The sequence below is a fragment of the Gadus macrocephalus genome, chromosome 19 (genome assembly GCF_031168955.1).
Source record: "Gadus macrocephalus chromosome 19, ASM3116895v1".
Classification (NCBI taxonomy): Eukaryota; Metazoa; Chordata; class Actinopteri; order Gadiformes; family Gadidae; genus Gadus; species Gadus macrocephalus.
Genome location: NC_082400.1, coordinates 15,810,867 through 15,837,045, shown reverse-complemented (window position 1 = coordinate 15,837,045; position 26,179 = coordinate 15,810,867). Strand labels below are relative to the sequence as shown.

General features: G+C 45.3%; 1 protein-coding gene across 4 annotated transcripts; it reads right to left on the bottom strand.

The window, feature by feature from the left end:
• Nucleotides 1-559: 559 nt before the first annotated feature.
• Nucleotides 560-25,546, bottom strand: cald1a (caldesmon 1a). Of its 4 annotated transcripts, XR_009523274.1 has the most exons (15): nt 25,359-25,546; nt 22,834-23,344; nt 22,427-22,468; nt 22,045-22,266; nt 20,286-20,389; nt 18,613-18,889; nt 16,454-16,591; nt 13,353-13,396; nt 12,829-12,904; nt 10,028-10,168; nt 9,550-9,648; nt 6,876-6,944; nt 6,601-6,652; nt 5,223-5,259; nt 560-2,707 (listed from the first exon to the last, which is right to left on the bottom strand). XR_009523274.1 is itself a non-coding variant. In XM_060039008.1 (14 exons), exons 1-14 carry the CDS (start codon nt 25,529-25,531, stop codon nt 2,694-2,696), a joined length of 1,947 nt encoding a protein of 648 aa, XP_059894991.1. In that variant the 5' UTR covers nt 25,532-25,546; the 3' UTR covers nt 560-2,693. The 4 variants fall into 4 exon arrangements, 3 of the variants coding, with proteins under 3 accessions (XP_059894991.1, XP_059894993.1, XP_059894994.1); XM_060039008.1 differs by lacking the exon at nt 6,601-6,652; XM_060039010.1 differs by lacking the exons at nt 6,601-6,652; nt 22,045-22,266.
• Nucleotides 25,547-26,179: the final 633 nt, after the last annotated feature.

The window sequence follows — 26,179 nt, the reverse complement described above, 5'->3', positions numbered from 1 at the left end:
ACCGACGGGTCTAATTTAATTGACTTCAATTAATTCCTCCTCATCTGACTAGTAGCGTCGGTGGCACACAAAAGCAGAAGAGCAAACACAGGGAATGTCATGCGGGGTTCCAGCAGTCATGCTAATAGACCCCCTCTCTTACCCGCCGGGGAGCTGAAGAAGAGCGGCTGTGCTAAGTGCGGCTTGTCTCGGGCAAAGCACTTATTAATCTAGATACACAAACTCACTGATCCACGCCCAGCCCACCCATCCACCCCTCAAAGCACCCGTGCCCCACCACCACCACCACGGTGTCTGGTCACGTGACCCTCCCCGCTGGCCCGTGATTGGTGCGTGCCACCGTCTATTGTTAGGTTGCCACCGGGGGTTTGGTCGCGTCTATTGTTAAGGGCAAACAAGAACACACAACAACAACAACGAGGGGGGCATTGCTCAACCGGGAAATAGCACTTCAGCAATAGTAAAACATTTGTTATAACTTCTCACATCAAATGGAGAGAGAACCATTCCCAGGGCGGAATGAAACGTGGCTAGTTCTTAGGAAAAAGGAGACAAGGACTTGTGTATTAACGATAATGTCTTTATTGCCGTTGTTGAGTCAATGGTACAATGTTTGACGAACATGAATCCAGCTGGAAGCTAGCCACCGACGTGACATTGAGAGCGCTTGGCTAGGCGTAAACAGAACAGCATGTGTGTGTGCTTTGCATAGCGGTTATTCGCTTCGTAAAAAGACAGGTGTCTGGTTAAACATTGACTTAGAAGGCTATCACAAAAGAGATAGACTAAAGATGTAACAAAAAATAAATCATCGAGGCAATATGAAAACCACAGTATATAAAAAAAAAGAGGCAATAAAACGTCACCATAAATCATACAAGAACTTTTTTTTTTTTTTTTTGTCAGGCTCCCCTGCTCATGGTAGGAGCCTTGGAATGTGATTGTCGAGAGTTTGGAGCAGAACATATGATTAATTTCATGCCCCAGAGAAAATTTCATTATCCTTATCAAAGCATGTGCTGTGCGAAAAAAAAACAACCCACGTACATATTAATGTAATGCAATGCAACACTTGAGAATTTTTCGGCAAAAGTTAAGCATCGGGAATACAACGACGACCCCGTAGGTAGGATAGCTTCCACCAGCCAGGTGACATACCTTACGTTTACTCATGTGTTTGTAGCACAGAGGCCGTTGAATCCATTAACAAAAACAACGACAAAAAAACACTTGTTATTGCAATCATAAGGCAACAAACTTAACACAATTATATAGTGGTGCACATCCTTGCATTTAACGATTATTGTATTCTACAGGCAACCGGCAGATTGGATATCTCTCTGCGTGCCCAAGGTAGGAATGCCTGTGATTCATAGTACATATCTGGAATGAATTCAGTCCTGTTGTTTTTATTAATCCCCTGCATGGGTCTTATTTATTATCGGCCATCTTGGTTAAAGGTGACATTTTATACCACCAGATTTCCAAAACGGCTTGAAACGGCTAATCACACTCACTCCTGGTGCTATAATATGTCACCTTTAAGTCTTGGTCTGCTTTCAGGTCTACTGCCTAGCTAGCCGTTGGAACCAAGATGGCTGCTGTAGGTGAATAAGACCCAGCATAAACCCAATAGCTTTAAAAAACAAAGAAAAAATAAGCAGAAAGCCCCCCCCTTCCCCTTCACCGCGCCACACAGCTGCGTTAACATTGTTACGTAGGAATGTCTATGAAGATTTTAAAGTGATCATGAGACTTTTTGTGTTTTCGAAATTTCCAAAAATGACACAACATATAAAAAAGCATAAATAAAAAAAAACGACTTTATGTATGATTAAAGATGGAATGATGTTAATAATCGAGCATCCTTTCACCGCCAAAATTAACGCTTTAAGTCCTTAACTGCCTGTTGGTGAATAGTCATAATATCAAAAAAAGCGAAATACCTTTTTTTTATGCGTATAAAAAGGTTATTGATATATAAACGTACATTATAATAGTTAATAATAAAAAAAACAACACATGTGCTAACATATATTACTCGAAACATTGCGGAGCTATTGGTTTTATTAAGACATTATTAAAGTGAAATCCGCTAAATTCTAGAAGTGCTTTTTTTCTTTCTATCTTGAACTTGGTGACTAAAGTCGCAAAGTGTGAAGCATTCGCTTTAAATATAAATAAAATAAAAAAACGATGTTTGAGAGAGAGAGAGAGAGAGAGAGAGAGTCATGTAATCGCTTATAGTATGTGTTCACGGACATCTAGAATTGGACAAGGCCGAAAGAGCTCAATTCAAATTAACCATATTTTCTTTGCTTTGTGCCCCGTGGGATTCTACGCGACGCATATGTAGAAAGATCATAAAGGTCCAAATTTCACAGCATTTTTGGTTCTTTTCATTTTATTTTTTCTTAAGAATGTAACACTACGCAAAAAATAAAAATAAATCGACGTGCAAAGGCACTATACTCAGACGCAACCGTACAAAAATGCTGTTTCGGTACAGTGGTCGGGCCGTGCGTTACCCCCCTCCCCCCGCCTCCCGCCCTTTTCCCCTCCGCCCCCCTGGTTGGTGGGTGTGTCGTCTTGTGGGTGTGTCTTTACTGGATACATAAGACTGGGTCTAAAGGAAGAGGCTTGGATTAGATCGTCTTGGTCCCTGGTTGTTGCTGCAGCAGCCTCTGGAGATATTAGTGTCCCATACCTGGGGGGGAAACCAACACAAAACAGAGTTTACTATCAAGTACTTGCAATGATCGAGAAGTACTGTCAACGATCAAGAAGTACTCTCAATGATCAAGAAGTACTCTTAACAATCAAGAAGTACTCTTAACAATTAGGAAGCATTCTCAACGATCAATAAGCACTTTTTACGATAAAGAAGAACTCTCAACGATCAAAAACTACTTTTAGATTGATTTATACTGATTACAATCTAGAATAACTATTCATGATCATGAATGGATCTCAACGATCAAGAAGTACTCTCACCTATCAAACTAAGAGAGGGATTTATGAAATTGCAACTAAACCAGTACAGGAAATAAATCCTTGAGTGACTGAGTATGAAAGAGCAAAAAGGATCAAATATTTTGCAGAGGTTGCATGGTCTTTTTAAGGTTTTAAATTGGGTACAATTTCACATTAATGACAGTTTCGGTGTAGACCGATTTAGGAGCAGAAATCAATATTTGGCTGCATGGATAGGGAGCCTCATTTTTTTGGTTACCCAATATGATGTCAAATTCTGTACTGAGGTACAAACAAAGAGAAACATTAAATACATCGAAGGGCAGGTCAATTTCTACAATGAATTGTTCTGGTGTCATGTGCTTTGTCTGTGCGTACTCATTTGTTTCATAAAAGGGAGTCTGTGAATCCATTTTGCCGTCACACATCACAACCAGTTAACGTTGCAATACTTACAAAAAAACATAGGGAAGTATATTTATATTGCACCATTCAGAAAACAAGGCCATTCCTAGTGCTAAGGAACATAAGTTTGTCTGGGTGTGCCAGGATTCAAGTCAACTTAATTCCTCAAATGAAACTTAATTTGACCGGACAAATAATCTATAAGGGCATGTATGTGGTTTCACTGACTCACTCGCTCAAAAAACACAAAGGCATCGGCATGAACCCATCTCTTAAAGTCTAAACAAAGCCCGTCCGTTTTGGCCTGCAGCAGACATGACAGACTCTTGTTGTAATGCTATGTTGTGCTAATTTCAGCCGGTAATGTGATAAACCCAGCATGCAGGAACCGCAGGCCCTTACCCCTCTGTCAGAGCACGAGAGAGGGAGAGATACAAAGGCAGAGGGAGAGAGGGACAGAGACAGAGAGAGAGAGACACAGAGAGAGAGAGAGAGAGAGAGAGAGGGACAGAGACAGAGAGAGAAAGAGAGAGAGGGACAGAGACAGAGAGAGAGGGAGACAGAGAGACAGAGAGACAGAGAGACAGAGAGACAGACAGACAGACAGACAGACAGACAGACAGACAGAGACAGAGACAGAGAGAGAGCGATAGAGAGAGAATTGGCAGAGATGAAGAGGCTAACTGCTCCTGTATCTAGTGTGCAGATACTGTTTGAGAGTTTGAAACATTGCTATTTATTCATTCAACGGACACTTTTGTCCTCAAGACACTTATTCATTACGTGGGCTTACTACCAAATCATTTAGCAGACACTATTCAAGTGTATTTGAGTGAATTCAGAGACATGTCATTAAGCTAGGGGTTAGGGCATATTGGTCAAGGATGCCTAAATGGTTAGGCTGTGGACACTGTGCACCGAACACAACGCTTGTCCATGGGGACACTCATAGCCGCTACCATCCGTCCTCCCGTGCCAATACACCAATGGTAAGTTGTCATTGTTTATTGTGTTTTTTTGTGTTTGTGAGAGGGAGTTTGGGTGTGTGAAGGGTTTGTGTGGATGTGTCTGTGTGTGTGTGTGTGTGTGTGTGTGTGTGTGTGTGTGTGTGTGTGTGTGTGTGTGTGTGTGTGTGTGTGTGTGTGTGTGTGTGTGTGTGTGTCTGGGTCTGGGTCTGTGTCTGTGTGTGTGTGTGTGTGCAACTGTGTAAGCTAATGGAATGACATGGATAGGATCTGTCAAGGTCAAACTCCTTCTCTCCTCTCAGGGGTACTCATACGAGGGGAGCTGCTGCATTCGGCTTCGGTTCTGGAAATAGCCAACGAGGCTAAAGACCCTAAACGGACGTCCTAATATTCCCCAGAGACCCTAGACCCGAAAGGTATTGCAACCAGATTGTTTTCAAATATGCTTTTAATGAAAGCTAAAATATCTAAAATAAAACAGGTTTTATAATTAAATTCTAACTATCAATGTATGCAATGCTAGTTACATATTTGGGCATATTAGTTCAAAAAAAATCTATATCGATGTTTAAATTCTTTCATTTATTGTTTATATTATTATTATTTTTTTCATAATATAACTGATAATAAAAAATTATGGCAATTATGGCTTATATTCTAATTATTCCAACTCTTCAAGTCAAATAAAAAAATTATAGTGTGCGTAAGGCATACTTTTTCTGTACATTGAGAGCCAGGTTGTGAACTGCCTGCCTGTGGCTCGGAGCACCGCACCAGAACTGGACCGCCCACGGAGTTACATAAGGACTCTCCACAGACCGGCCACCCACCCACACAAACCCAACACTAATGCACAGATATACCATTTTGTGCACTTACCATTTGCGACTGATTTTGCCTCCCCTCTGCCTGTCATCTAAAAGGGAAAAAGGAGAAATAAGGAGAAAGAAAAGCAGAGGAAGAAAAAATAAAAACGGTTAGGGCGGATTGAGAAAATCAACGAAGTAGATCTGTTTAGAATTCCTGTGTCAGAAAACGGCCCCAAACACTGAAGCTCATATCGCTAACTCAAATCTAACCTTCGAGCCCATCCGGCACTGACATTGACAGTATGATCTCATCTACATTGCCGGAGCCGTTCATCTTCCTCATCCTCATCTGCGCCCTGCCATCCATCAGCGCTAACGGCTAGCTATTAGCTAATAGCCGTGAGCTAATAACAGGGTTAGATAACCACTGTCCTTCCTGTCCAGGGCCAGTCGTACGTCACTGCGGACCACCGCCTAGCGCCCTCCAAACCCACCACTCCACTGTGGTGGACCACAGACCTCTGGCATAGCCATAGCCGTTAGCTAAGCGCAAGCTAGACCTGGGCTACGCCAGGACAGGCTAGCGCCAGGGCCCTCGCTCTGGCTAAGGCTGCTGCTGTGAGCTCTGTTTCACCGTTAAACCGGGAAACAGTGAGAGAATAAGAGAGAGACAGACGGACAGAAATAGTCAATTATACAGCCCTGCAATTCCGGAGTTGAAACGGAAATTGCGATCCAAACTGTGCGGTAATTGCTACTCCTGACAACGTTCCTTGTGTTCTTCAACACAACACAAAAAATAATACGATAGTAAAGACAAAAGAAACCTTCAAATGAAGACAGGGTGATGCAACACAGCCATTTTAAAAGAGTTCAGCGTGCAGTGGGACAGTGCGCGATACACACAAAGGCGCACACACAGAAACACACACACACACACACACACACACACACACACACACACACACACACACACACACACACAAGCACAGCTTGCATATTCAATATGTCTAGCCTTTGAACTAAGCTCTAGCGATAAGAAGGTTGTAGAAATAATGCAAACAAACTCATTTTGAAGTCTTTAGAGATGAATGTACCCTTAAGTGTTCAACTCAATCAAATTAAAACGTGGAAGTTTTATAGCTAAATAAAAGTAACTTTAAGGCAATATCTTTTGTTTGACCTCCAACCCCAAAATGCAAAAACCTTTAACATTATCCTTGTGTTTACCCCCCAGATATCGTATTAGGAGACTGAATAAAGCCCTGTAACTTTGCCTACGTAGAATTATGTTCATTAGCACAAAACAATGCCGAAAGAAAATAGAAGAAATAGGTAGAAAAAAGTGATTTTGGACCATGTGTGATAAGCGCTTTGAAGAAAATAAATAGAAATAAACAACACGCGTGGAGAGGAAGGAAGCGTTTCTGTTTGCTCTTTTCCTTTACCTCTCAGGGCTTCTTCCAGATTTAACGACGATGAAAACTAGCTAAAGGAGTTCTTTGAAACAAAAACAAACACAGCCATCGTTATTTCCCGCCGTGCCCACCAGAGGTGAAGACACCTCGTCATCATCTCAATCTTTAACGAGGACACACAACCTGTTTCCTTTGGTTACCGACGACTACGAGGCCGTCTCATCCGAAAGTGTAATTCTTATCAATCATGAACTGACTCATCGCATCGCAAAACGCATCGCAAAAGCCCTTTTAATGAGGGCTACCTTGGTGGGGGTGGTGCCTTTGTTTTCCCATAGACTTCTCTTGTTGGTGACGTCAACAGGCTTCAGGTCCTACGAGACACACACAGAAGAGAGAGAAGGGAGGAGAGAGAGGGGAGAAAGACAGACAGTCCTTCACTTCTCAAGTTCATACTCAAATTGAACTCAACAATTTAATACAACCCGGAAAAAGATAGACATTATTACTTAACGAAGTAAGGTGGATGCAACAGCTATTTATTAAAAGTAAAGATGGAGAGAGAGGAAGTTGGAATACAGGGCATGGGAATATCGAAAGGAATGGACGGAGAGAGAAATTGGCAGGAGAAAGACAAAGAGAGAGAGAACGAGACAAGGAAAAGAGAGAGAAAGAGGAAATTGTAAATTGAGAGGGAAAAGGATGGAAGACAGGGCAAAAGAACAAGCTAAAGCATGCGTGGAGAGAGAAAGTGGAAAGATGGAGGGAGAGAGAGGCAGGTAAGAAGGACTACTCCTGAAAAGTGTAGAATAACGAGAATTGATGAGAGCAGAAGGTACAGGAAAGACAGACCATGCAAGAGAGAGCAGCGAGAGAGACACTGATAGAGTAAGAGCAAAAACAGGAAATAGATGGGTAGAGAAATAGAGCTAGAGAGAGAGAAATTATGGAGTATAAAGGAGAGCAGGAAAGAGAAAGAGAACAGGAACAATGAAAGAGGAATGGAGAGAGAACAGGAAAGAGAGAAAGAGAAGAGAGTAATTATCCAGCAGTCTTTAGGGGCGACGGCTGTACAAGGTCAACGTCAGAACAATAGCCGCCATATTGTGTCTATGACCCCAGGTACCGTAGGTGTTGAGTCAAAGAAAAGACTAATTGACAAAAAAAACACGCCCCGCGACCAGAGTGCAAAGGTCGTCTTAAACTAAGATTGAGTAAGGGTAGACAAGGGTACAACAAGGTAATATAATGTAGATAATGTACACGGGTACATTATCTAATGAACGGTTTGGGTACACAAAGGCAGGTTGACACAACCTTTACGTGAAATCACCAACAATAGCCCCTTACGACAAAATACTGTAATTTGACATGACATCCGAGGGAATGGCACAGTTTAATTCACCGTTTAAAAACAGTTAAATCAACACTATTGCCAGCACCTGCTAACACAGATGTTCTATTAACTGAGCCAAAAATAACATCATGATTGATGTGAGGAGATTATATCATCTTCTACCTACTTCGCTGCAAGAAAAAAAAAACACATCAGCAGGGGAGATTTAAATTAAAACTAGGCTACAGATGGTGTTGCTAAGGCTGACCCATTCAGACCTGGGATTTTATCTCACGTTTTCTAACTAGGCTACACAATAGGGTACTCTTTCCATCATGGCTCGCGTGCCTCTAATTAAAATCAGATAATTTATCACACGATGTGGTATATGGGTGTGTTTTCATGCGCCCATATTCTCGGCTCATGTTGTTTGTCTCCTGGTTTGAACGCGAGGGCTGGGGGAGGTTTGAGATAAATCATGTTTGGCGAGGGGGACAGGAGGGTTGAGGAGAGACAGCGAAAGAGAGGGAGAGGAAGCGTGGAAGGCGGGCACGGTGGTATCTTCTTCTAGGGGAATAAGACGTGGAACAACTCAGCAGGGAAGGCCCTCAGTTCTGTCATTGATAGCCGGAAAGGCAAAGCGCACGATGAAAGAGAAATCCCTCCCACGTACACTCCAATACCAAAACTAGATAAAAAATGTGTTCGGAAAAAAATGCCGCTCGCTGTTAAGAGCCGATAAAGGAAGACGTTGGGGGGAGCTCTTGAAGAGATAGAGTCAGAGGAGGTGAATCATTCCAGAAACACTGTTAAAGGGCTCTGCAATTCTGGCCACTGGGGGGCGCTGAAAGCCCATCCGAAAGGCTAGAGGGGGGGGGGGGGGGGGGGAGATAATTTTTTTAAAGTGTGTGTGTGTGTGTGTGTGTGTGTGTGTGTGTGTGTGTGTGTGTGTGTGTGTGTGTGTGTGTGTGTGTGTGTGTGTGTGTGTGTGTGTGAGCAGACTCAAAGGCCTCATTGTGAGTTAGCGTTAAAGCTAGCATGGGAGGCCTGATGGTTCTGGTTGTGCCTGGATGGTTTAAGCTGCGACGCGTTTTGGTTGACGTGCTATTTACCCTTAAACGGCCAGGGGACAAAATTGCAATGTCCGAAATGCCAACAGAGGAAAAACTGTGAATGTCTTGTTTGTGTAGCAGTAGTAGTAGTAGTATTAGTAGCACTAGTATCAGGGAAATGGAAACGTGCACTGATTAATAAAAACTTACATTTTGTATTCCGAAAAATGTATTTCAGAAATATTTTCGATTACAATCTAGTTTTAAAGGATTTGCTCTGAAGTCTTGACCCCGTATTTATGCGAAGGAGAACGTGGACGAGCGAGAAAAAAGAGAGAGCGAGAAAGCGAGAGAGAGCGAGAGCGAGAGAGAGAGAGAGAGAGAGAGAGAGAGAGAGAGGGGGAGAGAGAGAGAGAGAGAGAGACAGAAGACAACAGAGCTGACAGATATATCATATCTCCATGGTGTCTGCATCTATATCTATACATGAATACAGCTCTGTGGCTGCACATTCCCCGCATTTCATTGGATGGGGCCGGGAAAGGGAGGGGAGGGTGGGGGGGGGGGGGGGTTGCCGTGGCGACGACCTACCACCGGCCTCCCTCCTCCCGCCGTTTTGCCGCTCTCGGGGGTTTTGTTGAGCCAGTCGTTGATGCGTCCCGCCACACCTATCTTCACCACAGCTGTTTCCTGTTTGGAGAGGGGTCAGGGGGGGTCAGCGCTCGACACCGTTGCCATGGAGACAGCGGCCACGGTTAAAAAGAGAGAGCAAAAAGAAAAGAGTCGGGTCGTGAGATGTCTCCGTCTCTCTTCCCCTCGGGCTCGTTTGTTGAGGAGTGTCAGACACACACACACACACACACACACACACACACACACACACACACACACACACACACACACACACACACACACACACACACACACACACACACACACACACACACACACTTCTCTGGTTCCAATCATTTTTTCCAGGATTTGCGGCATTGATTAATAATTCACGTTTTCCCGCTTCTTCCACTCCAGCGTCTCCCTCTCCCTCTCCCTCTCCCTCTCCCTCTCGTACCTTGAACGCCCCGGCGCCCCCTCCAGGCGAGGAGAAGGCGTTGCCCTTCTCCCACATGCTCTTGATGCTGCGGACGCCATCGGTGACCAGGGGCAGGTCAGAGGCCCCCGAACGGGGCGAGCGAGACTCCCTGTTCTCCCTCTGTGGAAGAAAGGACGGAGAGAGAGAGAGAGAGAGAGAGAGAGAGAGAGAGAGAGAGAGAGAGACAGAGACAGAGACAGAGACAGAGAGACAGAGAGAGAGAGAGAGAGACAGACAGACAGACAGACAGACAGACAGACAGAGAGAGAGAGAGAGAGACAGACAGAGAGAGAGAGAGACAGAGACAGAGAGAGAGACAGAAAGACAGAGAGAGAGACAGAGACAGAGACAGAGACAGAGAGAGAGACAGACAGACAGAGACAGAGACAGAGACAGAGACAGAGAGAGAGAGAGAGAGAGAGAGAGAGAGACAGAGAGAGAGAGAGAGAGAGAGAGAGAGAGAGAGAGAGAGAGAGAGAGAGAGAGAGAGAGAGTTAGGACATGTATGGGTTTGGATGTGGAAGGGTGTGAGTAAGGGAGGACAGGTTCTGGGTTCGATCCCTGACGTCTGCAGTGTGGCTGTCGGCAGAGTAGACCCCCCAAAGCCCTACCTGCTCCTTCGTGAAGTTAAACAACGCCCTTTTGATGACAGAGTCTTCAAAATGACTAGATAGTCCGGAGAATAGAGAGGGCTAAGGATGAGATACGTCGTTTTAAAACCAAAATGGAGTTTTTAACTCAGGGGGCAAGAAGGGTGTTCACGCAGTGAGCAGAAATGGGGTAGGTCTGATACATTTCTGCTTCGTTAAATGAACAGCACATGAAATACAACCAGGGCCTGTATTAAAACAGTGTCAACAGTTTTATTGTACGCAATATAAAATTACTTCCATACTTTTAAATAAATAAGTAAATTCGGTTGAATTAAATCTTTGAAGCACAATTCCATAAGTTCTACTTGCCTACACAATATAGGAAACATGTATGACACATGACGATATGGAATGCTTGATGATCAATAATTGTTAAGGCTGGTTGCGAAGCACTTTCAATTCATAAGAGTTAAAAAAAAAAAAACACATTACTGGGCCCCCATCCCCCCTCTCCAAACTTAGAAAAAACCCGAACTAGTCCATTTCAGAGCCCCGATGACAGCAGTATAACTTGAAGCATGTGTGTGTGCGTGTGTGTGTGTCTTCGCTCACTGAGCGATCCACAGAGCCTGTTCCTAAGACAGCCATCACTGCCGTACATGGTTCTTAATAACAGCCCGCGGGCAAATTGGAACAGAATTATTACCGTGTTCCGCCGGCTGCCCGGGCCCAGCCACGCTACGCCTTTATTAATATCTCCCTGAGTCACCACCACACACCTCTCTACAGACCCCACTGCTGCTGTTCGCTGCAGGGTCATTAGCCACCGTGAGGCGGGAGAGCGGTGAATGGTTATGGGTTCGAACTAGTGTTGCCAGTTAAACGCGTTATTAACGGCGTTAACGCAAACCAATTTTAACGGCGTTAATTTTTTTATCGTGCGATTAACGCAATTCTTTTTATTTTTTTTTCTTTGGCTCAAAACAAAGAAGCAGTAGCCTGACTGCTATGTTCAAGGCAGTATGTTTGTATGTTCATCGTTTAATTGCACTATAGGCTTTTTTTTTGCATCGTCCTGTTTTGATCAGTATATGCCAATGTTGTTATCAATAAAAAAACATTTGCACAAGGCAAGCCGATGCACTTCTCCATGTTGATAAGAGCATTAACATGAGAAAAATTAATGGGACTAAGAAATCAAGGGATATTTAGCATAGAAAAAATAATTGTGATTAATCGCGATTGCTCGCGATTAATCGTGAGTTAACTATGACATTAATGCGATTAATCGCGATTAAATATTTTGATCGCTTGACAGCACTAGTTCGAACCTCCAAATGTCCGCAACCCAAACCTAACCTTAAGGCGACCCTGAGTGTAAGGCCTAGCTCGTGGACCTGCTTGTTAAAGTGGCTGTAGGGAAGTTTTAAGTGCTGGTGTTAGAGTTCGGAAATGGCCTAGCCACGCGTCAGCTATTGGTGAGGTAACATGAGAATATCTGTTTTTCGAGTTGACCACACCGGCCTCTGTGTGTGCTAATTCGATTGTAGACCACTCGCGGCTAATTTCGGATGGCTCAGGACATCTCTCCCCCGATCTGGGGAAGTTTCGGGGAATATATCTCGCCTGTCATTCACAGGTGTGTGAAATCCAACACTTCTCAATGGCAGAGAGGGAGTTTAAAAGTTGAATAGTTTCAAAAACCTCATCTCTTCTCTCTTTACAACGCTCCCGTCTTACCTACAGCGCCTTCACTGACATGTATCCCCCCCACAAATTAATTATAATTCAGTGCTGTGGATCTCAGTGTCTGACAAATAACTGAAGAGTAAGAATAGTACTACTGAATCCATATTAATGACTCTTCTCTGTTTTGGGACCACAGTGGTGGAACGAGCTCCCCGCCGATGTCAGGACCGCAGAGTCGCTCACCAGCTTATATTTATTCATAGTACTTAATTGTGTAGCATCTGCAGTAGCTAGCCATCAGTGCAGTATACGGGGAACGGGTTAGCCTAGCGATTGTTAGTACTTGCACTTCTCTGAACATCTTTACTGTACCGACAGCGATATACTGTTTCACTTCTTATGACAAATGTACTTATTGTAAGTCGCTTTGGATAAAAGCGCCCCGCTAAACGCCCTAAATGTAAACGTTAATGACGACATATCGGTGGTAGTGCTGACCTGGGCAGCTGAAGTGTACTGCTCCAGCCGGTTGTCAATCTTGGAGACGACAGGAGAGTGAGGCAGTTTCACCGAGCTAAAAGACACACAGAGTACAGTTAGAGAGAACACGCAGGGAACACGTTCCATGATTATAAAATATAAAACACTTTTAAACTCTTTACACTCCCTTGAGCGACTGTAAGTCTCTAATCCGACCGGCCTGCTTTGCAGTGCTTGTTTGCCACAATGTTGTTCATGATTACACCTGATGAAGATTGGTTTTCCCAACCGCCATTTAGCAGATTGTCCAATCAGGGTGGTCTTTAGCTTAATGGGGGGCTAGCTTAGCTTCGCTCCAACAGGTGGCGCGAGCGACACACTATACAAAAAAGGTATTGTTCCTGCCACACTTACACCCATACTAAAAATACACCAAAACATGCATCAGATACAGCCCGTAATTAAACTAGGATTTGGCGACTTGAACTGAAATTTGGAAACTGAAAAAGATGGAAAATGATTCTAGATTGTATTTTTTTTACCTTCTCTGTGCCGACTTGTTGAGGAACTCTGTTCTCTCCTCGATCTGTTGGGAGAGGAATGGGAGGAGGCCAATTTATTAAAGTGCTACAACAACACAACAGCTAGCTGAGCTTCTTGAACTGCCTCCAAACAGCTACAAGGTCAAACACTTTATATGCTGTGGTTTTGTCGCAATTGCAAAAAAAATGAAAAGCCTTAAAATATCAATATTCTACCGGTAAAAAACGATATACTGCCAGGGTGACCAAAAAGGATGATATAATGGGACTTTGATGGCAAGATATGAGGGGACTTGGAATAGGATTTCTTCAGTCGTTATTGAAGAGAATCCCTGCTTTCTTCTCAATATGGAAATAAAAGCATTTCCTGTTCCTGTTTATTTACGGTTTCTCTTGTTCGTCATCTTCATACAATGCAGCTTTCTATCCAACTAGATCGCAACACACACACACACACACACACACACAAATGCAAACAAGAGGAACATGCAGGAATATAGAAAGATGAAGCACGCATGCAAGTACAGACACATGAAAGTGCGAAAATGAAATCCCCAATGAGAGAACACACCCTTTAAAGGCTGTATAGGGTGTGAGCAGCGACTGTGGGAAGTTTGGGATTTTGTTAATGACAAATGATAAGGGCCAAGCAGAGCGTTCCTTAAACACTTGGCAAAGTAAAATAATTAAATAAATAAAAATAGGGGCCAGAAACGTCCGGTTGTTAGCATTCAGCTACCAACAGTGGGAGTTGCCAGAAATACTCTGGGGCAGGAAATTCCCTATTGTCAGCGGCATTTTGAGGAGCTGTAAACCCTCAGACTGTGGTCACAGTATTTCTCTCGGAGCCTAATCGCTTTTTCCTGTGTGTACGTGACGTTCGTTCGGTCCTTCCCTTTAAGAGAATGCTGGCTTCCCATGCCCCCAAAACCAGCATTGGTTTAGGGGTAACGATTAAGTCTTACATTTTTATTTTTTAGAAATCAATAAATAATTTGGAAAAACATGCCTTTTTCAGAATTGGATTCGTATCGGGTCTTAAAAGTTGAAATGTGTGATGCTTAAAATGACCTGGACATATCTGTTGTTAATGATGGATAATGTTTTCAATAATGTTATCAATAAAACCATATCATATAACTCATATTCTGTCTATCTATGGTATGTAATGTATTCACAAGCCATGGTAGGAAGCAGATTCTACAACACGACAAATCATGAAATAGTCACACCGTGTTCCATAACTAATAATACTAATAATGCCTTTTATTCAATGCTTCTTAAATACTCGAGACGGCCTAGAGACACATAGATAAAAGTCCTTGAAACGACAGCACTTTATCACCGCAATTAAAGCACACACACACAAACACACACACATGCACACACACACACCCCAACCACACAAACAGTTGTACCTACAGTGTAGATGACGAACAAGATGAGGTGCGTCTCAGACATGGGTAGCTTTAGGTTGCAGGGTTATTGATCATGGATGATTTGATTAGCTGATCACCGAAACACACAAATAGCGACAGAATAAAAACAAACAAGAGCTAAGTGCTCAGAAACTATTCCAGTCAAGCCCTGAAGGTCCAAGCCGCACCGAGCAGAGACAGATGGGTATTCATGCGCTAAATAAATTGTATCCACTTCTCGATGTTGATAAGAGCATTAACATGAGGAAAATTAATGGGACTAAGAAATCAAGGGATATTTAGCATAGAAAAAAGAATTGTGATTAATCGCGATTGCTCGCGATTAATCGTGAGTTAACTATGACATTAATGCGATTAATCGCGATTAAATATTTAATCGCGAAGTGAAGAGCAGAAGTGAAGAGCTAAGTGCTCGGAAACTATTCTAGTCAAGCCCTGAAGGTCCAAGCCGCACCGAGCAGAGACAGATGGGTATTCTTGCTAACTTTCGCTAAATAAATTGTATCCAGTGGCAAAGAAAAAAAACGAATATTCTTCTTCTCAACACATGGGAGCAAGTTTTCGGTAATGCTGGAAAACATTTATTCACTTTCAACCTAATTATACGTTACGTCGGCGAGAAGCAGCTTTCACTTTAAGTGGGGAGTTTTCCGTGTCGTTTCGGATAACAATTTTTCAGCACATTTGCCTGCGTGCGCGTTTGTCTGGTGTGAATTTGTCTTATGCACACACGGACATACACGCACACACACACACACACACATAAATGAGCGAGCAATGTTGGCCAATCATAGAGGGGTTACGGCGGGGGTTTGAGAGCCACGTATTAATTACACGTTCCTCTGAGTTTCTCCCTCATTCTGAGGCACTTTAGATGAATTATTCGCCCTTAATCTCTCTCGATAACATGGCACTCAGAGGAGGAGGAGGAGGTGTGAGGAATAGACATCAGTTCAACCACCTCTTCATCTCTCTCCGTCTCCCTGGAGATGTTTGGAGTGGGCTTTGTCAGTGTAACAGAAACGAGAGGGGCTCTAAATGTGTTGATGACTTTGCCCCCGGACAGTGTTTTCAAAAGACTTGTGCAGAAGTGAAGAGCGATATTCTAAAGTCATTGTAAAAGGAGCAGATAAGAAACGTAAAAAAACGAAGATATATATATATATATTTTGGCGTGACAGCAAAGCGTTGTTAACAGTTTTAAAAGTGCAATGGTTAAATAGTTATCAGCGATTCTAGGCCGAAACATAAACATTCATCTGATCCTTCCTCACGATCTGCTAGCTGCCCTGCCAATAAGCAGGCCGTCAACAAGACACGTCTCCGTAGGCAGCCCTTGCTCCGAGATCGTACACAAAAACAAATGGTACTACCAACCACACAAAACCAAAATAATTAGTATTCCAACCAATCACTGAAAAGGGGTCCGTTTTTTTCCGTTGCGTTCATGATCGTTTTTACTGGATGCACGAAACACGGAAGTGACGTCACCAAACATCGCTGATACAACCTTTAATGTTTCGTAACCCTTTTCTGAGTCTTTAAGGCAAGAGCAGTGTGTTTACAGGTAACGAAAAAAGAAGATGGCAGACTTTGAGGGTCAGACAAACAACAGGATCCAGGTGACCTTGAAAGAGGTGAGAGGTGACCTTGAGGACTGACCTTGAGGGAGGAGCCTCTAGGGCTCACACACTTGAACGCCTTCCCCTCTCCATCCAGCCCCTCCTCCCCCTTCTGTCTCTTCTCGGCCGCCTCTGCTCTTCTTCTCTCGATCTCCTCCTTCATCCTCCTCTTCTCCTCCTGGTCAGACAGACAGACAGAGAGAAAGAGAAAGAGAAAGAGAAAGAGAGAGAGAGAGAGAGAGAGAGAGAGAGAGAGAGAGAGAGAGAGAGAGAGAGAGAGATACTCAGCATGGACATCATCAATGGTGACTGGGTTCTTTTTTTTGGCGAGGCAGAATCACAACAATAAGCTTGAGTTTGCCAAGGACGCTTCATTCACGACAGCTCTGATTCATGGCGTCTGAAAGAAATGCTTAATAGTTTAGGTCTTAACTTTGAGGGAGCAATATATTTCCAGCCAGGTAAGTAGACGTCTATAATAATGGCCTGGCATTTAACATTAAGTATATTAATATAAATAAAATTAATCATAAGGACCTTTATTTCTAAAGACAATGTAGAATTTAAATCATAACATGAATCAAGGGTGAACGAAATGGTAGTTTCAATTAATGATTTTAAACTAAAAGGCTAATAGAATGGGAGATTGTTATAGGCTTTATTGACCTTGATTTTCAACTAACCTAATTATAGGTTTGCATCAACCCTGGCAATCGCTTCCTGCGCGCGTGTGTACTGTGATCCCGGTCTCCCTGGCATCTGTGTGCATCTGCTCCCTGGCCTGGACGAGTCTACGCGTATCTCCCCAGGACATCTTTTAATTATGAAGGCCTCGTTACCGACCAAGTGGAAGCGGAGCGCGAGAGCCACGCAGAGAGAGGGGTACGGAGGGGCTGGCCAAGACGAGCCCACACAGGATATAACAGACACAGGAGGAGGAGGAGGAGGAGGAGGAGGAGGAGGAGGAGAAGAAGAAGATGAAGGATGAGAAGGAGAAGGAGAAGGAGAAGAAGAAGAAGGCGAAGAAGAAGAAGGCGAAGAAGAAGAAGAAGAAGAAGAAGAAGACAACGCGACCCGTGGCCCATATCACAAAACTGATACAAACCCGATCAGTGTGTGCGTACGCGTGCAGTTTACGTTTACGTGGAAAAAGGTTTACGTTTGTGTGGAAAAAGGTGCAATTTGAGGTGCAAACAGACTGTCAGCGCGGCAGACAGTTTAGCAGACAGCTCCCAGGAATTATCTCGATGTTCGAGGCGATGTGTACTGATGAAGTCATCACAGTAGGGGGGGAGGTGGGGGCGGACGTGTTGAGTAATGAGTGGGGAGGGGGGTGATGACGGGCGAAACACCAGGAAATCACACAACGCCAGACCTTCCAGAGCCCCGCTCGGAGTTTGCCAACATCCCACAGGTGTTTCCCGCTCACCACACAGAGCGCTGATTGGTGGATTGGTTTGTTTCACAGGACGCTTCACAGGCAGAGGCGGAGTGACGGATCAGAGGAAGAGAGAACGGGAGAAGAGAGCAAGACATCGATAAAGGACAGAGAGAGAAAACATAAAGAGAAACAAAGGAGATACACACAAGATAAAGTGAGAGGCAAACGATAGAAAGGGAAACCGAGTGATAAACAGTAGAGGTACAAACGAGAAACGAGAAAAACACACGATAAAGAGAGATAGAGAGGGAGACAAGGATAAGAGAGAGAAATAAACAATGAGAGAGAGAGATAAACTATAGAGGGAAAGAGAGAAACCCACGATAAAGAGAGATAGAGAGTGAGATCAACGATAAGAGAGAGAGAGAGATAAAGAGAAAGAGTGAAACACATGATAAAGAGAGATAGAGGGAGACCAACGATAAGAGAGAGAGAAACACATGATAAAGAGAGATAGAGAGAGACCAACGATAAGAGAGAGAGAAACACATGATAAAGAGAGATAGAGAGAGACCAACGATAAGAGAGAGAGAAACACATGATAAAGAGAGATAGAGAGTGAGAGCAACGATAAGAGAGAGAGAGAGATAAAGAGACAGATCGCAACGGGGGCGCAACCTACCCCGCGAGTACACCCTCCCTCCTCCCTCCTTCCTTCCTTCCTTCCTCCCCCCTCGCTCACCTCCCCCTCTTCCCTCCTCCCTCCCTCCTCCCCCTCTTCCCTCCTCCCTCCCTCCCCCCCTCCCCCTCTGACTCACCTCCTCCCTGGCCTTCCGGTCGCCCTCCTCCTGCTTCCTCTGGCGCTCCTCCTCCTCTAGCACCTTCCTCCTCTCCTCCCTCTTGCTCTTCAGCCCCTCCAGCTGGGCGTCCGCCTCCTGCTGCTTCTGCCGCAGCCGCTCGAACTCCTTGCTCTCCGTGTCGTCGCGGCGACGCTTCAGCTCCTCCAGCTTCCGCTCCGCGAGGCGGGCGTCGGCGTCCTCGCCCTGGTTGTCGGCGGCAACCGCGGACGCCTCCGGGGAACGGAGGGAGCTGCGGCTGGAGGGTGTGTGTGTGTGTGTGTGTGTGTGTGTGTGTGTGTGTGTGTGTGTGTGTGTGTGTGTGTGTGTGTGTGTGTGTGTGTGGAGAGAGGAGGAGGAGGAGCACAAATCGGTACAGATAAATGAGACGGACTGGCGATGTATAATGCATGTGACATACTTAGAAGGCTCACGTACACACACACAGACACACACACACACACACATATCTGTACACCCACATTAGACCACACAGACATATGCAGTCACAAACAGATGTACAGACCCAGTCACATGCACTGCCCACACACACACACACACACACACACACACACACACACACACACACACACACCCACACACACACACACACACACACACACACACACACACACACACACAGGGAGCGGTAGGTAGAGAGAAAGGCAGTCTTTGGTTCCTTGACCCCTGTTTGGCAGACGCGGGGAGCTAACAGTCAGTGACCCTCGTTTCAGACGACACCCGGAGAAGGCCAGACACTGTGAACACAAGGCATCTGTGTACACACCGTCGTGCCGTCGGACGGCTTTTGTACTAGCACGCCGGCGAAAGCCCCGCGGCTCGGGCCCACAATCATGTCTTGACTGCGATCAAAGCGGGATCACACGCCGTGCAAACAAAAATCAATGAGCGCTGACAACTCCGCCATGCGTGTGTGTGCAGCCGACCGAAGGAGGCCGGCTACTCTGGGCACTCTCGGGTTTCAGCCAATCAGTTGTGTTCAGCGTCCGTCCTTCCAGACAGCACAGAGCCAGCCAGCCAGACGGGGGGGGGGGGGGGGCGTTCAGACTGGATATAATAACGGGGCTTCATCGATCAGCTGCATCATTTCAGATGTCTTTTCGGCGGTCTTTGATACACGGTTTGTTTCTGGTGACAGTAAGGTGTAAGGAGACGTGAAGGTCACCGTACAGGTCTTCACTGAACGGTGGAGTAAAACACATTTTTGTGGAGATTGAATGGATTGGATAATGGAATCGTTTTTATTTTATTATTTTTCGGAATTGAAAAGCAGTGGCGATGCCTTTTATGTATCGGAAAATAGCCCACAAATAGTGAAGGATCTTTTCTTCCTTAGTCGACCATGGTCTTTGGCAACAACATAAAGCAGTTGGAGTGCAGAGGCCTTTTTGTGCGATCCATGATTCAGTCTAAAAGCCGGCACGGCAGAGAGGAGCAGTTTGGCTTGAGTGTTGTGTTGTTTGTGTGTGTTGCATGGGTCATGATGTAATTGTGTGACTCTGTGTGTGTGTGACTCTGTGTGTGTGTGTGTGTGTGTGTGTGTGTGTGTGTGTGTGTGTGTGTGTTTATGCGTGTGTGTGACTGTGTATGTGTGTGTATATGTATGTGCGACTGTGTGTTGGTGTGTGTGTTACCTCGGGATCCTCTCGGGTTTCCTAAGTTGCTTGGGAGGAGCTTCCTCGTGAACGCCACCGTTCTGACTCCCCCTCTCCTCTCTGGCCCCGCCCCTCTCATTCACCTGGAGACACACACACACACACACACACACACACACACACACACACACACACACACACACACACACACACACACACACACACACACACACACACACACACACACACACACACACACACACACATTTAGGGTTAGACACACACCCATCACACATTTAGAGCATTAAGCAGATGCTTTTATCCAAAGCAACTCACACCACACACACACATGCAGATGCTCACACACACAGCGAGCCAAAAATAAAAAATGTGAACAGGATGCGCTCGACATCCCAGCGTTCTGAGGAGTGATATTTCCAAGAAAGGGACGGTGGGAGAGGGAGAGGAGGAGAGGAGGAGAGGAGGAGAGGAGGAGAGGAGGAGAGGAAGAGTGGCTAGGACGCACCACACAAAGTGGAACACTAAAAGAACATCCCGTCTCACAGGGTCCACTCCACTGAATCACCACCGGCCAAGGAGGGCAGTGGGGGTAAGACACGAGTCCTCCAAACTACTTTAAGTCCACCCTGCTGGCAGACACTAACCCCCACAAAAATATCAACCTAAACTCTTTCATTTTTTTATTAGTAGGTCTACAAACCCACAAATCAATGTGTGAGTGTGAAGACGTAATTAGCTTTGTTAGCGGTTGTCGCGCGGTTAATGTCACCATCTTTTATTTTTCCCGCCTTCTGTTGAGAGGAGTGACAGTTCTGTGGAGCGGAGCCAGGGACAGGAGGAAAGTAAATAAAGTAGACCGGGAGACGGGCGGAAAAAGCCGGCCGGTGACGGTGAACGCGGTGCTGTGTGACCACCACTCCGTGAAACGTAGCATTAAACCTTATTAAAAACCCATACCGCGCGGGCGTAGCCGCAACGAAGAAAACCATAGGCTACGGTTACCGCTAGTTAGCGACTGCGCAAGAAACCTACTTTGTGACCACACGGGTTGTCTGGGTAATTTCAATGTCTGGACCGGTCTCTTTTGACCCCCCACCCCCATTTCTTTAATCAGTGTAATAGTTGGGTGTGAAGAGAGCATGAAATATTGTGCTGTTTAATGGCGTTTTTTTTTCTCTTTGATTAATTTTCGGAACGCCAAGCTAATTTTGGCGGGATTCCTGAAAAGGTTTCCAATTATTCCGTAAATTCTGTTAATATCACCCCGATGCCGTCTTTATGACTGCCATAGTGGCAGAGATTGAGGTCTTTACCCTCTAAGAGGTTCTTAAATAGCTCTTAGCTGACGGATGTGCAGCCATTAAGACAAAATTTAAACACATTCCAAGACTGGAAACTGGAACGCTGATCTGCCTCTTTTGTGTACAACATTTATAAATACATATACTATGTGTTATGTTCTACGTCCATTAACTGTGTATAAATACTGTAATACCATAACACTGTGTGCAAATAAACAATTGCATTTCATCATCCAGTTTCAAACAGGCCTGCATCTTTTCCAATTCATTCAATTGCATCCTTCCCTTTCTACACTCTTCCAAAATCATACCAAAAGGAACATGTTGAGTTAGTTCCTTTGCTTCAAAGATCCACAGTGCAAAGCCCCTACCAGCGAAGCAGCTTATGCGTGGAAGACATTGAAGGTACCCAGTGTGATTGTAAAAAGTGCTCCGTGTATCACACTGTGCTCCACACACCACACCATCCTTCTCACCGTCGCCGCAGCGCTCGTGGCGCGCAGTATCTCTGAAACCTCATTATCCTCTTGGTTGCGATCACTCACGCTGTTTTCTAAAGTGCTATCTGTGTTGCCTACCCCCTCCACTACCTCTCCCCACGTCTCGGCTTCGCCCAGAGACGGCGAATCAGGAGATCTCCCCTGATTTGAGTTTAAATTTCCACCGACTGCAGAGTGAGTTTCCTCTGTGTTATTTTCCTATGAAAGGGGAGGGTGGGGGGGGGGGGGGGGGGGGAGTGGGGACGACAGTAATACATTAACATAATAAGAGTCTCGATAAAAATGATGAGACTTGAGTTAATTTATTTTTCTTTGGAAATCACTCCAAAAGGGACGTGGAAGGAATCGATGACTGTACCTGATCTGACAATTTAAACTGATCCTGTTCCTCAATGGAATTCTACGGATCACAAAATAACCCAAAACGGGTTGCGTGTGTCAGATCTAGGGTTTCGCAAGGGAATGCATGTACACTGGGCAGGGCCCAATAGGGCTTTGGCAATAGCATCATGCATTGTTGCGTCATCTTACAGTCATCATGTTATTGTAATGTTGGTCAAAGAAGTGCACAATTTCCTATTAGGGCGGGGAATACTTGAGAAATAATGAAAAAACACATTTTCAGAGTTTAATTTCTTTGTAAGTATGGAGGTACACAGTTTTCACATCAAAGAAAAGAGAGAATTAAATACAAAATGTTAATAAAGTTATAATTTGGCCGTCTGTAATACAACCCTGAACCTGTAGGGCTCTTGTCTCACTGACCTGTTCCCTGATGCTAGACCTCCTGGGCTTCTCCTCCTCCTCCTCCTCCTCTTCCTCCCGTCTCTGCTCCATCTCCTCTTCTCCTCCAAGCTCCACCTCCGCCTCCACCACCTCCTCTTCCTCATACTTCTCCACCTCCTCCTCCTCCTCCTCTTCCTCCCTCCTTCTGCTGCTGCCGCCATACATCACCGGCTTCTGCTGCTCCTCCTCCTCCTCCTCCTCCTCCCCGTCGTCACGGTGACCCCCGCGCCAGGAGGGCTGCCCCGCCTCTTCGTCGTCCTTCCCCGCCGCGTCGCCTCCCCCACCGTTGCCGGGGGCGTCCATCCCGGAGCCGGTGCCGTCCAGCTCCCGCTGGCGCTCCAGCGCCTCCTTCGTGCGCTTCTGCCGGCGCTCCTCCCTCTTGGCCATGCGCTCGAGCAGCGCCTGCTCCTCCTCGTCTCCTCCTCCTCCTCCTCCTCCTCCTCCTCCCCCCCCACTGTAGGAGCCGCTCACAGACACCGTCTCCGTCACGCTGGGAGAGAGAGAGAGAGATAAGACACACGTCAGATTAACATCGACGGTCGGCAGTGCACTGGTTTGAGCGTGGGTGAGTCCAAGCTCACAAGGTTGTGGGTTCGATCCCCGATGTCTGCAGAACTGAAATGGACCGAGCGGTAAATGGACTGCATTTATATTGCGCTTTTTTTTTCGAACCAGTGGCCACCCAAAGCGCTTTAGCGTGATTGTTTTAACTTTACTGACATTCACACATTCATACACGCAGTCACACACTGACAGCGGCGTCGAGTGTCTGCTTGTCTATCTGTGTGTCTGCCTGTCTGTCTGGGAGCTTATCCCTCGTTTTATTTATTTTATTCTCTTTTTTCCCTCCACGTTGTAGTCCATGTGCTGTGTGCTTGTCCTTCATGTTTTAGTCCATGTGTTGTTTCTCCCTTTCCTTCTAAAAGGAACCACAATGGAAACACAATAAAGCCTTTGGGCTTTATTGTGTTTTTTTAATCCTTTTGAACACTTCTTTTCATTCTTGTTCCATAAAGTTGTCAATCAATCAAGCAAAGCCATGCAAGGCGACAGCCAGCTCGTCGGGAGCAGTTAGGGTGAGGCGTCTTGCTCAGGGACACCTCTACTCAGCTAGGAGGCGCCGGGAATCGAACTAGCAACCTTGCTGTTACCAGCGAACCCGCTCTATCTCCTGAGCTACATACCGCCCTAACTAGCAGTCGGCATTCCTGAGCAAGATGCTCATATCCCTTACCTTCATCTTGAGGACATCCATCTATATTTATTAACACTATAAATGCATAAAATATATGGACTTTTGGGCAGTCAAGTGAAGGAGAGTGAAGGTAATTTCATCTGTAAAGCCCTGAATCATAATTCCAGTTTCAAAGGGCTTTGAAGACTAGATTATGGACGCCAACCCACTCATCCCTTCCAGGCAGAGCTCGGATAGCACCGCTAAAAAACGGTGATGAAACTAATTAGTAAAATTTATTTTACTCATAGACCCCCCCTGACATTTTTTTTTTACATCAAAGCTCACTGTTATCTTCCCATCCCTGATGTGTGCCTCTGTCTGTTGAACATCATCTAAAAGTAAATATATTGAATTGTTGTAACTGTCAACAATGCTAATCTCATGGCGGCATGGGGGTCTTTTTCCTCCATCCTTATCCTATAGCAATTCCTGTGTGGCTCACAAGGCGAGGACATAACCTCCACACCACAACCTAAAAGCCCCCCTCTCTCTCATCATGACAGAGTACAGGAACAAGGAGTGTCATGGTTCTGTTTCTATGACAATGGTTTTGACGCACAGCAGTGGCTGCATAGTGACCTGACACATCTGTGTGTGTGTGTGTGTGTGTGTGTGTGTGTGTATGTGTATGTGTATGTGTATGTGTGTGTGTGTGTGTGTGTGTGTTATTTATGAGCCAACCATCAGAATGGTTGCATGTTCTAAAGGATACTTAGGATGCTTCAAACATTCAAAAAGTATTTAAATGGGTTTCTGCCTATCCGCCCACAACATCGATGTGCATGAATATGTATGTGTGCGAGTGTGTGTCTGTGTGTGCTTGTATGTGTGCATTTGTTTGTGTATGTATATGCAAATGTGTGCATGTAAGTGGCATGAGTTTGCATGCATTCATGAATGCACATCCATATATATGTTTGTGTGTATGTACGCGTGTGTGTATGTGTGCGTTTGTTTCATTCCCCGTGTGTGCATGCATCCCTGTATGTGTTCTAGTGTGTTCCGCACGTATATGGTTATGCAATAATTGTGCATGTGTGTGTGCATATGTGATAGCGTACGTGAACTTAGGAATTCCCGTGCGTGTGTTTGTGCATGTGTGCATGTGACTGTATGTGTGTGTGTGTGTGTGTGTGTGTGTGTGTGTGTGTGTGTGTGTGTGTGTGTGTGTGTGTGTGTGTGTGTGTGTGTTGCGTGCGTGTTGCGTGCGTGTGTGTGGTGCGCGCATGTTGCATGCGTGTGTGTGTTGCGCGCGCGTGTGTGCTACCTGTGGCTGTTGGTCCCGCCGTCAGTCTGTCCACAGGGCTCCTCCCCGTCCCTGCCCTTCATCCTGTCCTGGCGCGCTCTGCGCCTCCTCTCCCTCGCCGCCTCCTCCTCGTCTTCATCGTTCTTCGCCAGGCTGGGGGAGGAAGAGGAGGAGAGAGGGAGGATGAGATTCATCGTTTTATAATGAGAGTCGCCCCAACGCCTCGCCTCCTCTTTCACCACCGCCGTCTGTAACGACTGTGTACGCTATCCTGGATAATAGCGTCGGCTAAACAGTAAATTCTAATAGTAAGGAGCTTTTATTACTCCTGTAAGGATGCGCCAAGTGGGCCGACGAAACGACGCTAACTTCCAAACCAGAAGTATAAAAGTATTAAACATAATAAGTAGCAAATATAAAAGTTTATTTCACTCCCGAAATGAAACCCATTGTCTGGGAATACTAAATCTGACATCTAGTTTCCTCTCCCTTTCATTCTTTCGCTCGGATTTCTCCCCTGCTTCCAAGGAATGTCGAACACGTGGATCTGCGGTCGACCTAGCTAGCCCTGTGGGACGCTGACTGCGGTTACGTGGGACGGCAGCCTGCAGGTGTGCCTATCTTAGCTCTCACATGCTAACACTAATTAGCTTTCACAGGGTCTTTGAGTGCAGGACATATAACTTCATTATTTTTATGCCGCTCTTAAAAAAAACCTACTCATTCCCATTCTGGACTGTTTATTTAATTGGATTCATTATTGCTGGTTGGTCGTTGGCTTCTTCGCTGATGAGTTCATGCTTTCGGTCTTCAGTGTTGACGCCGATAATATATACCAAATA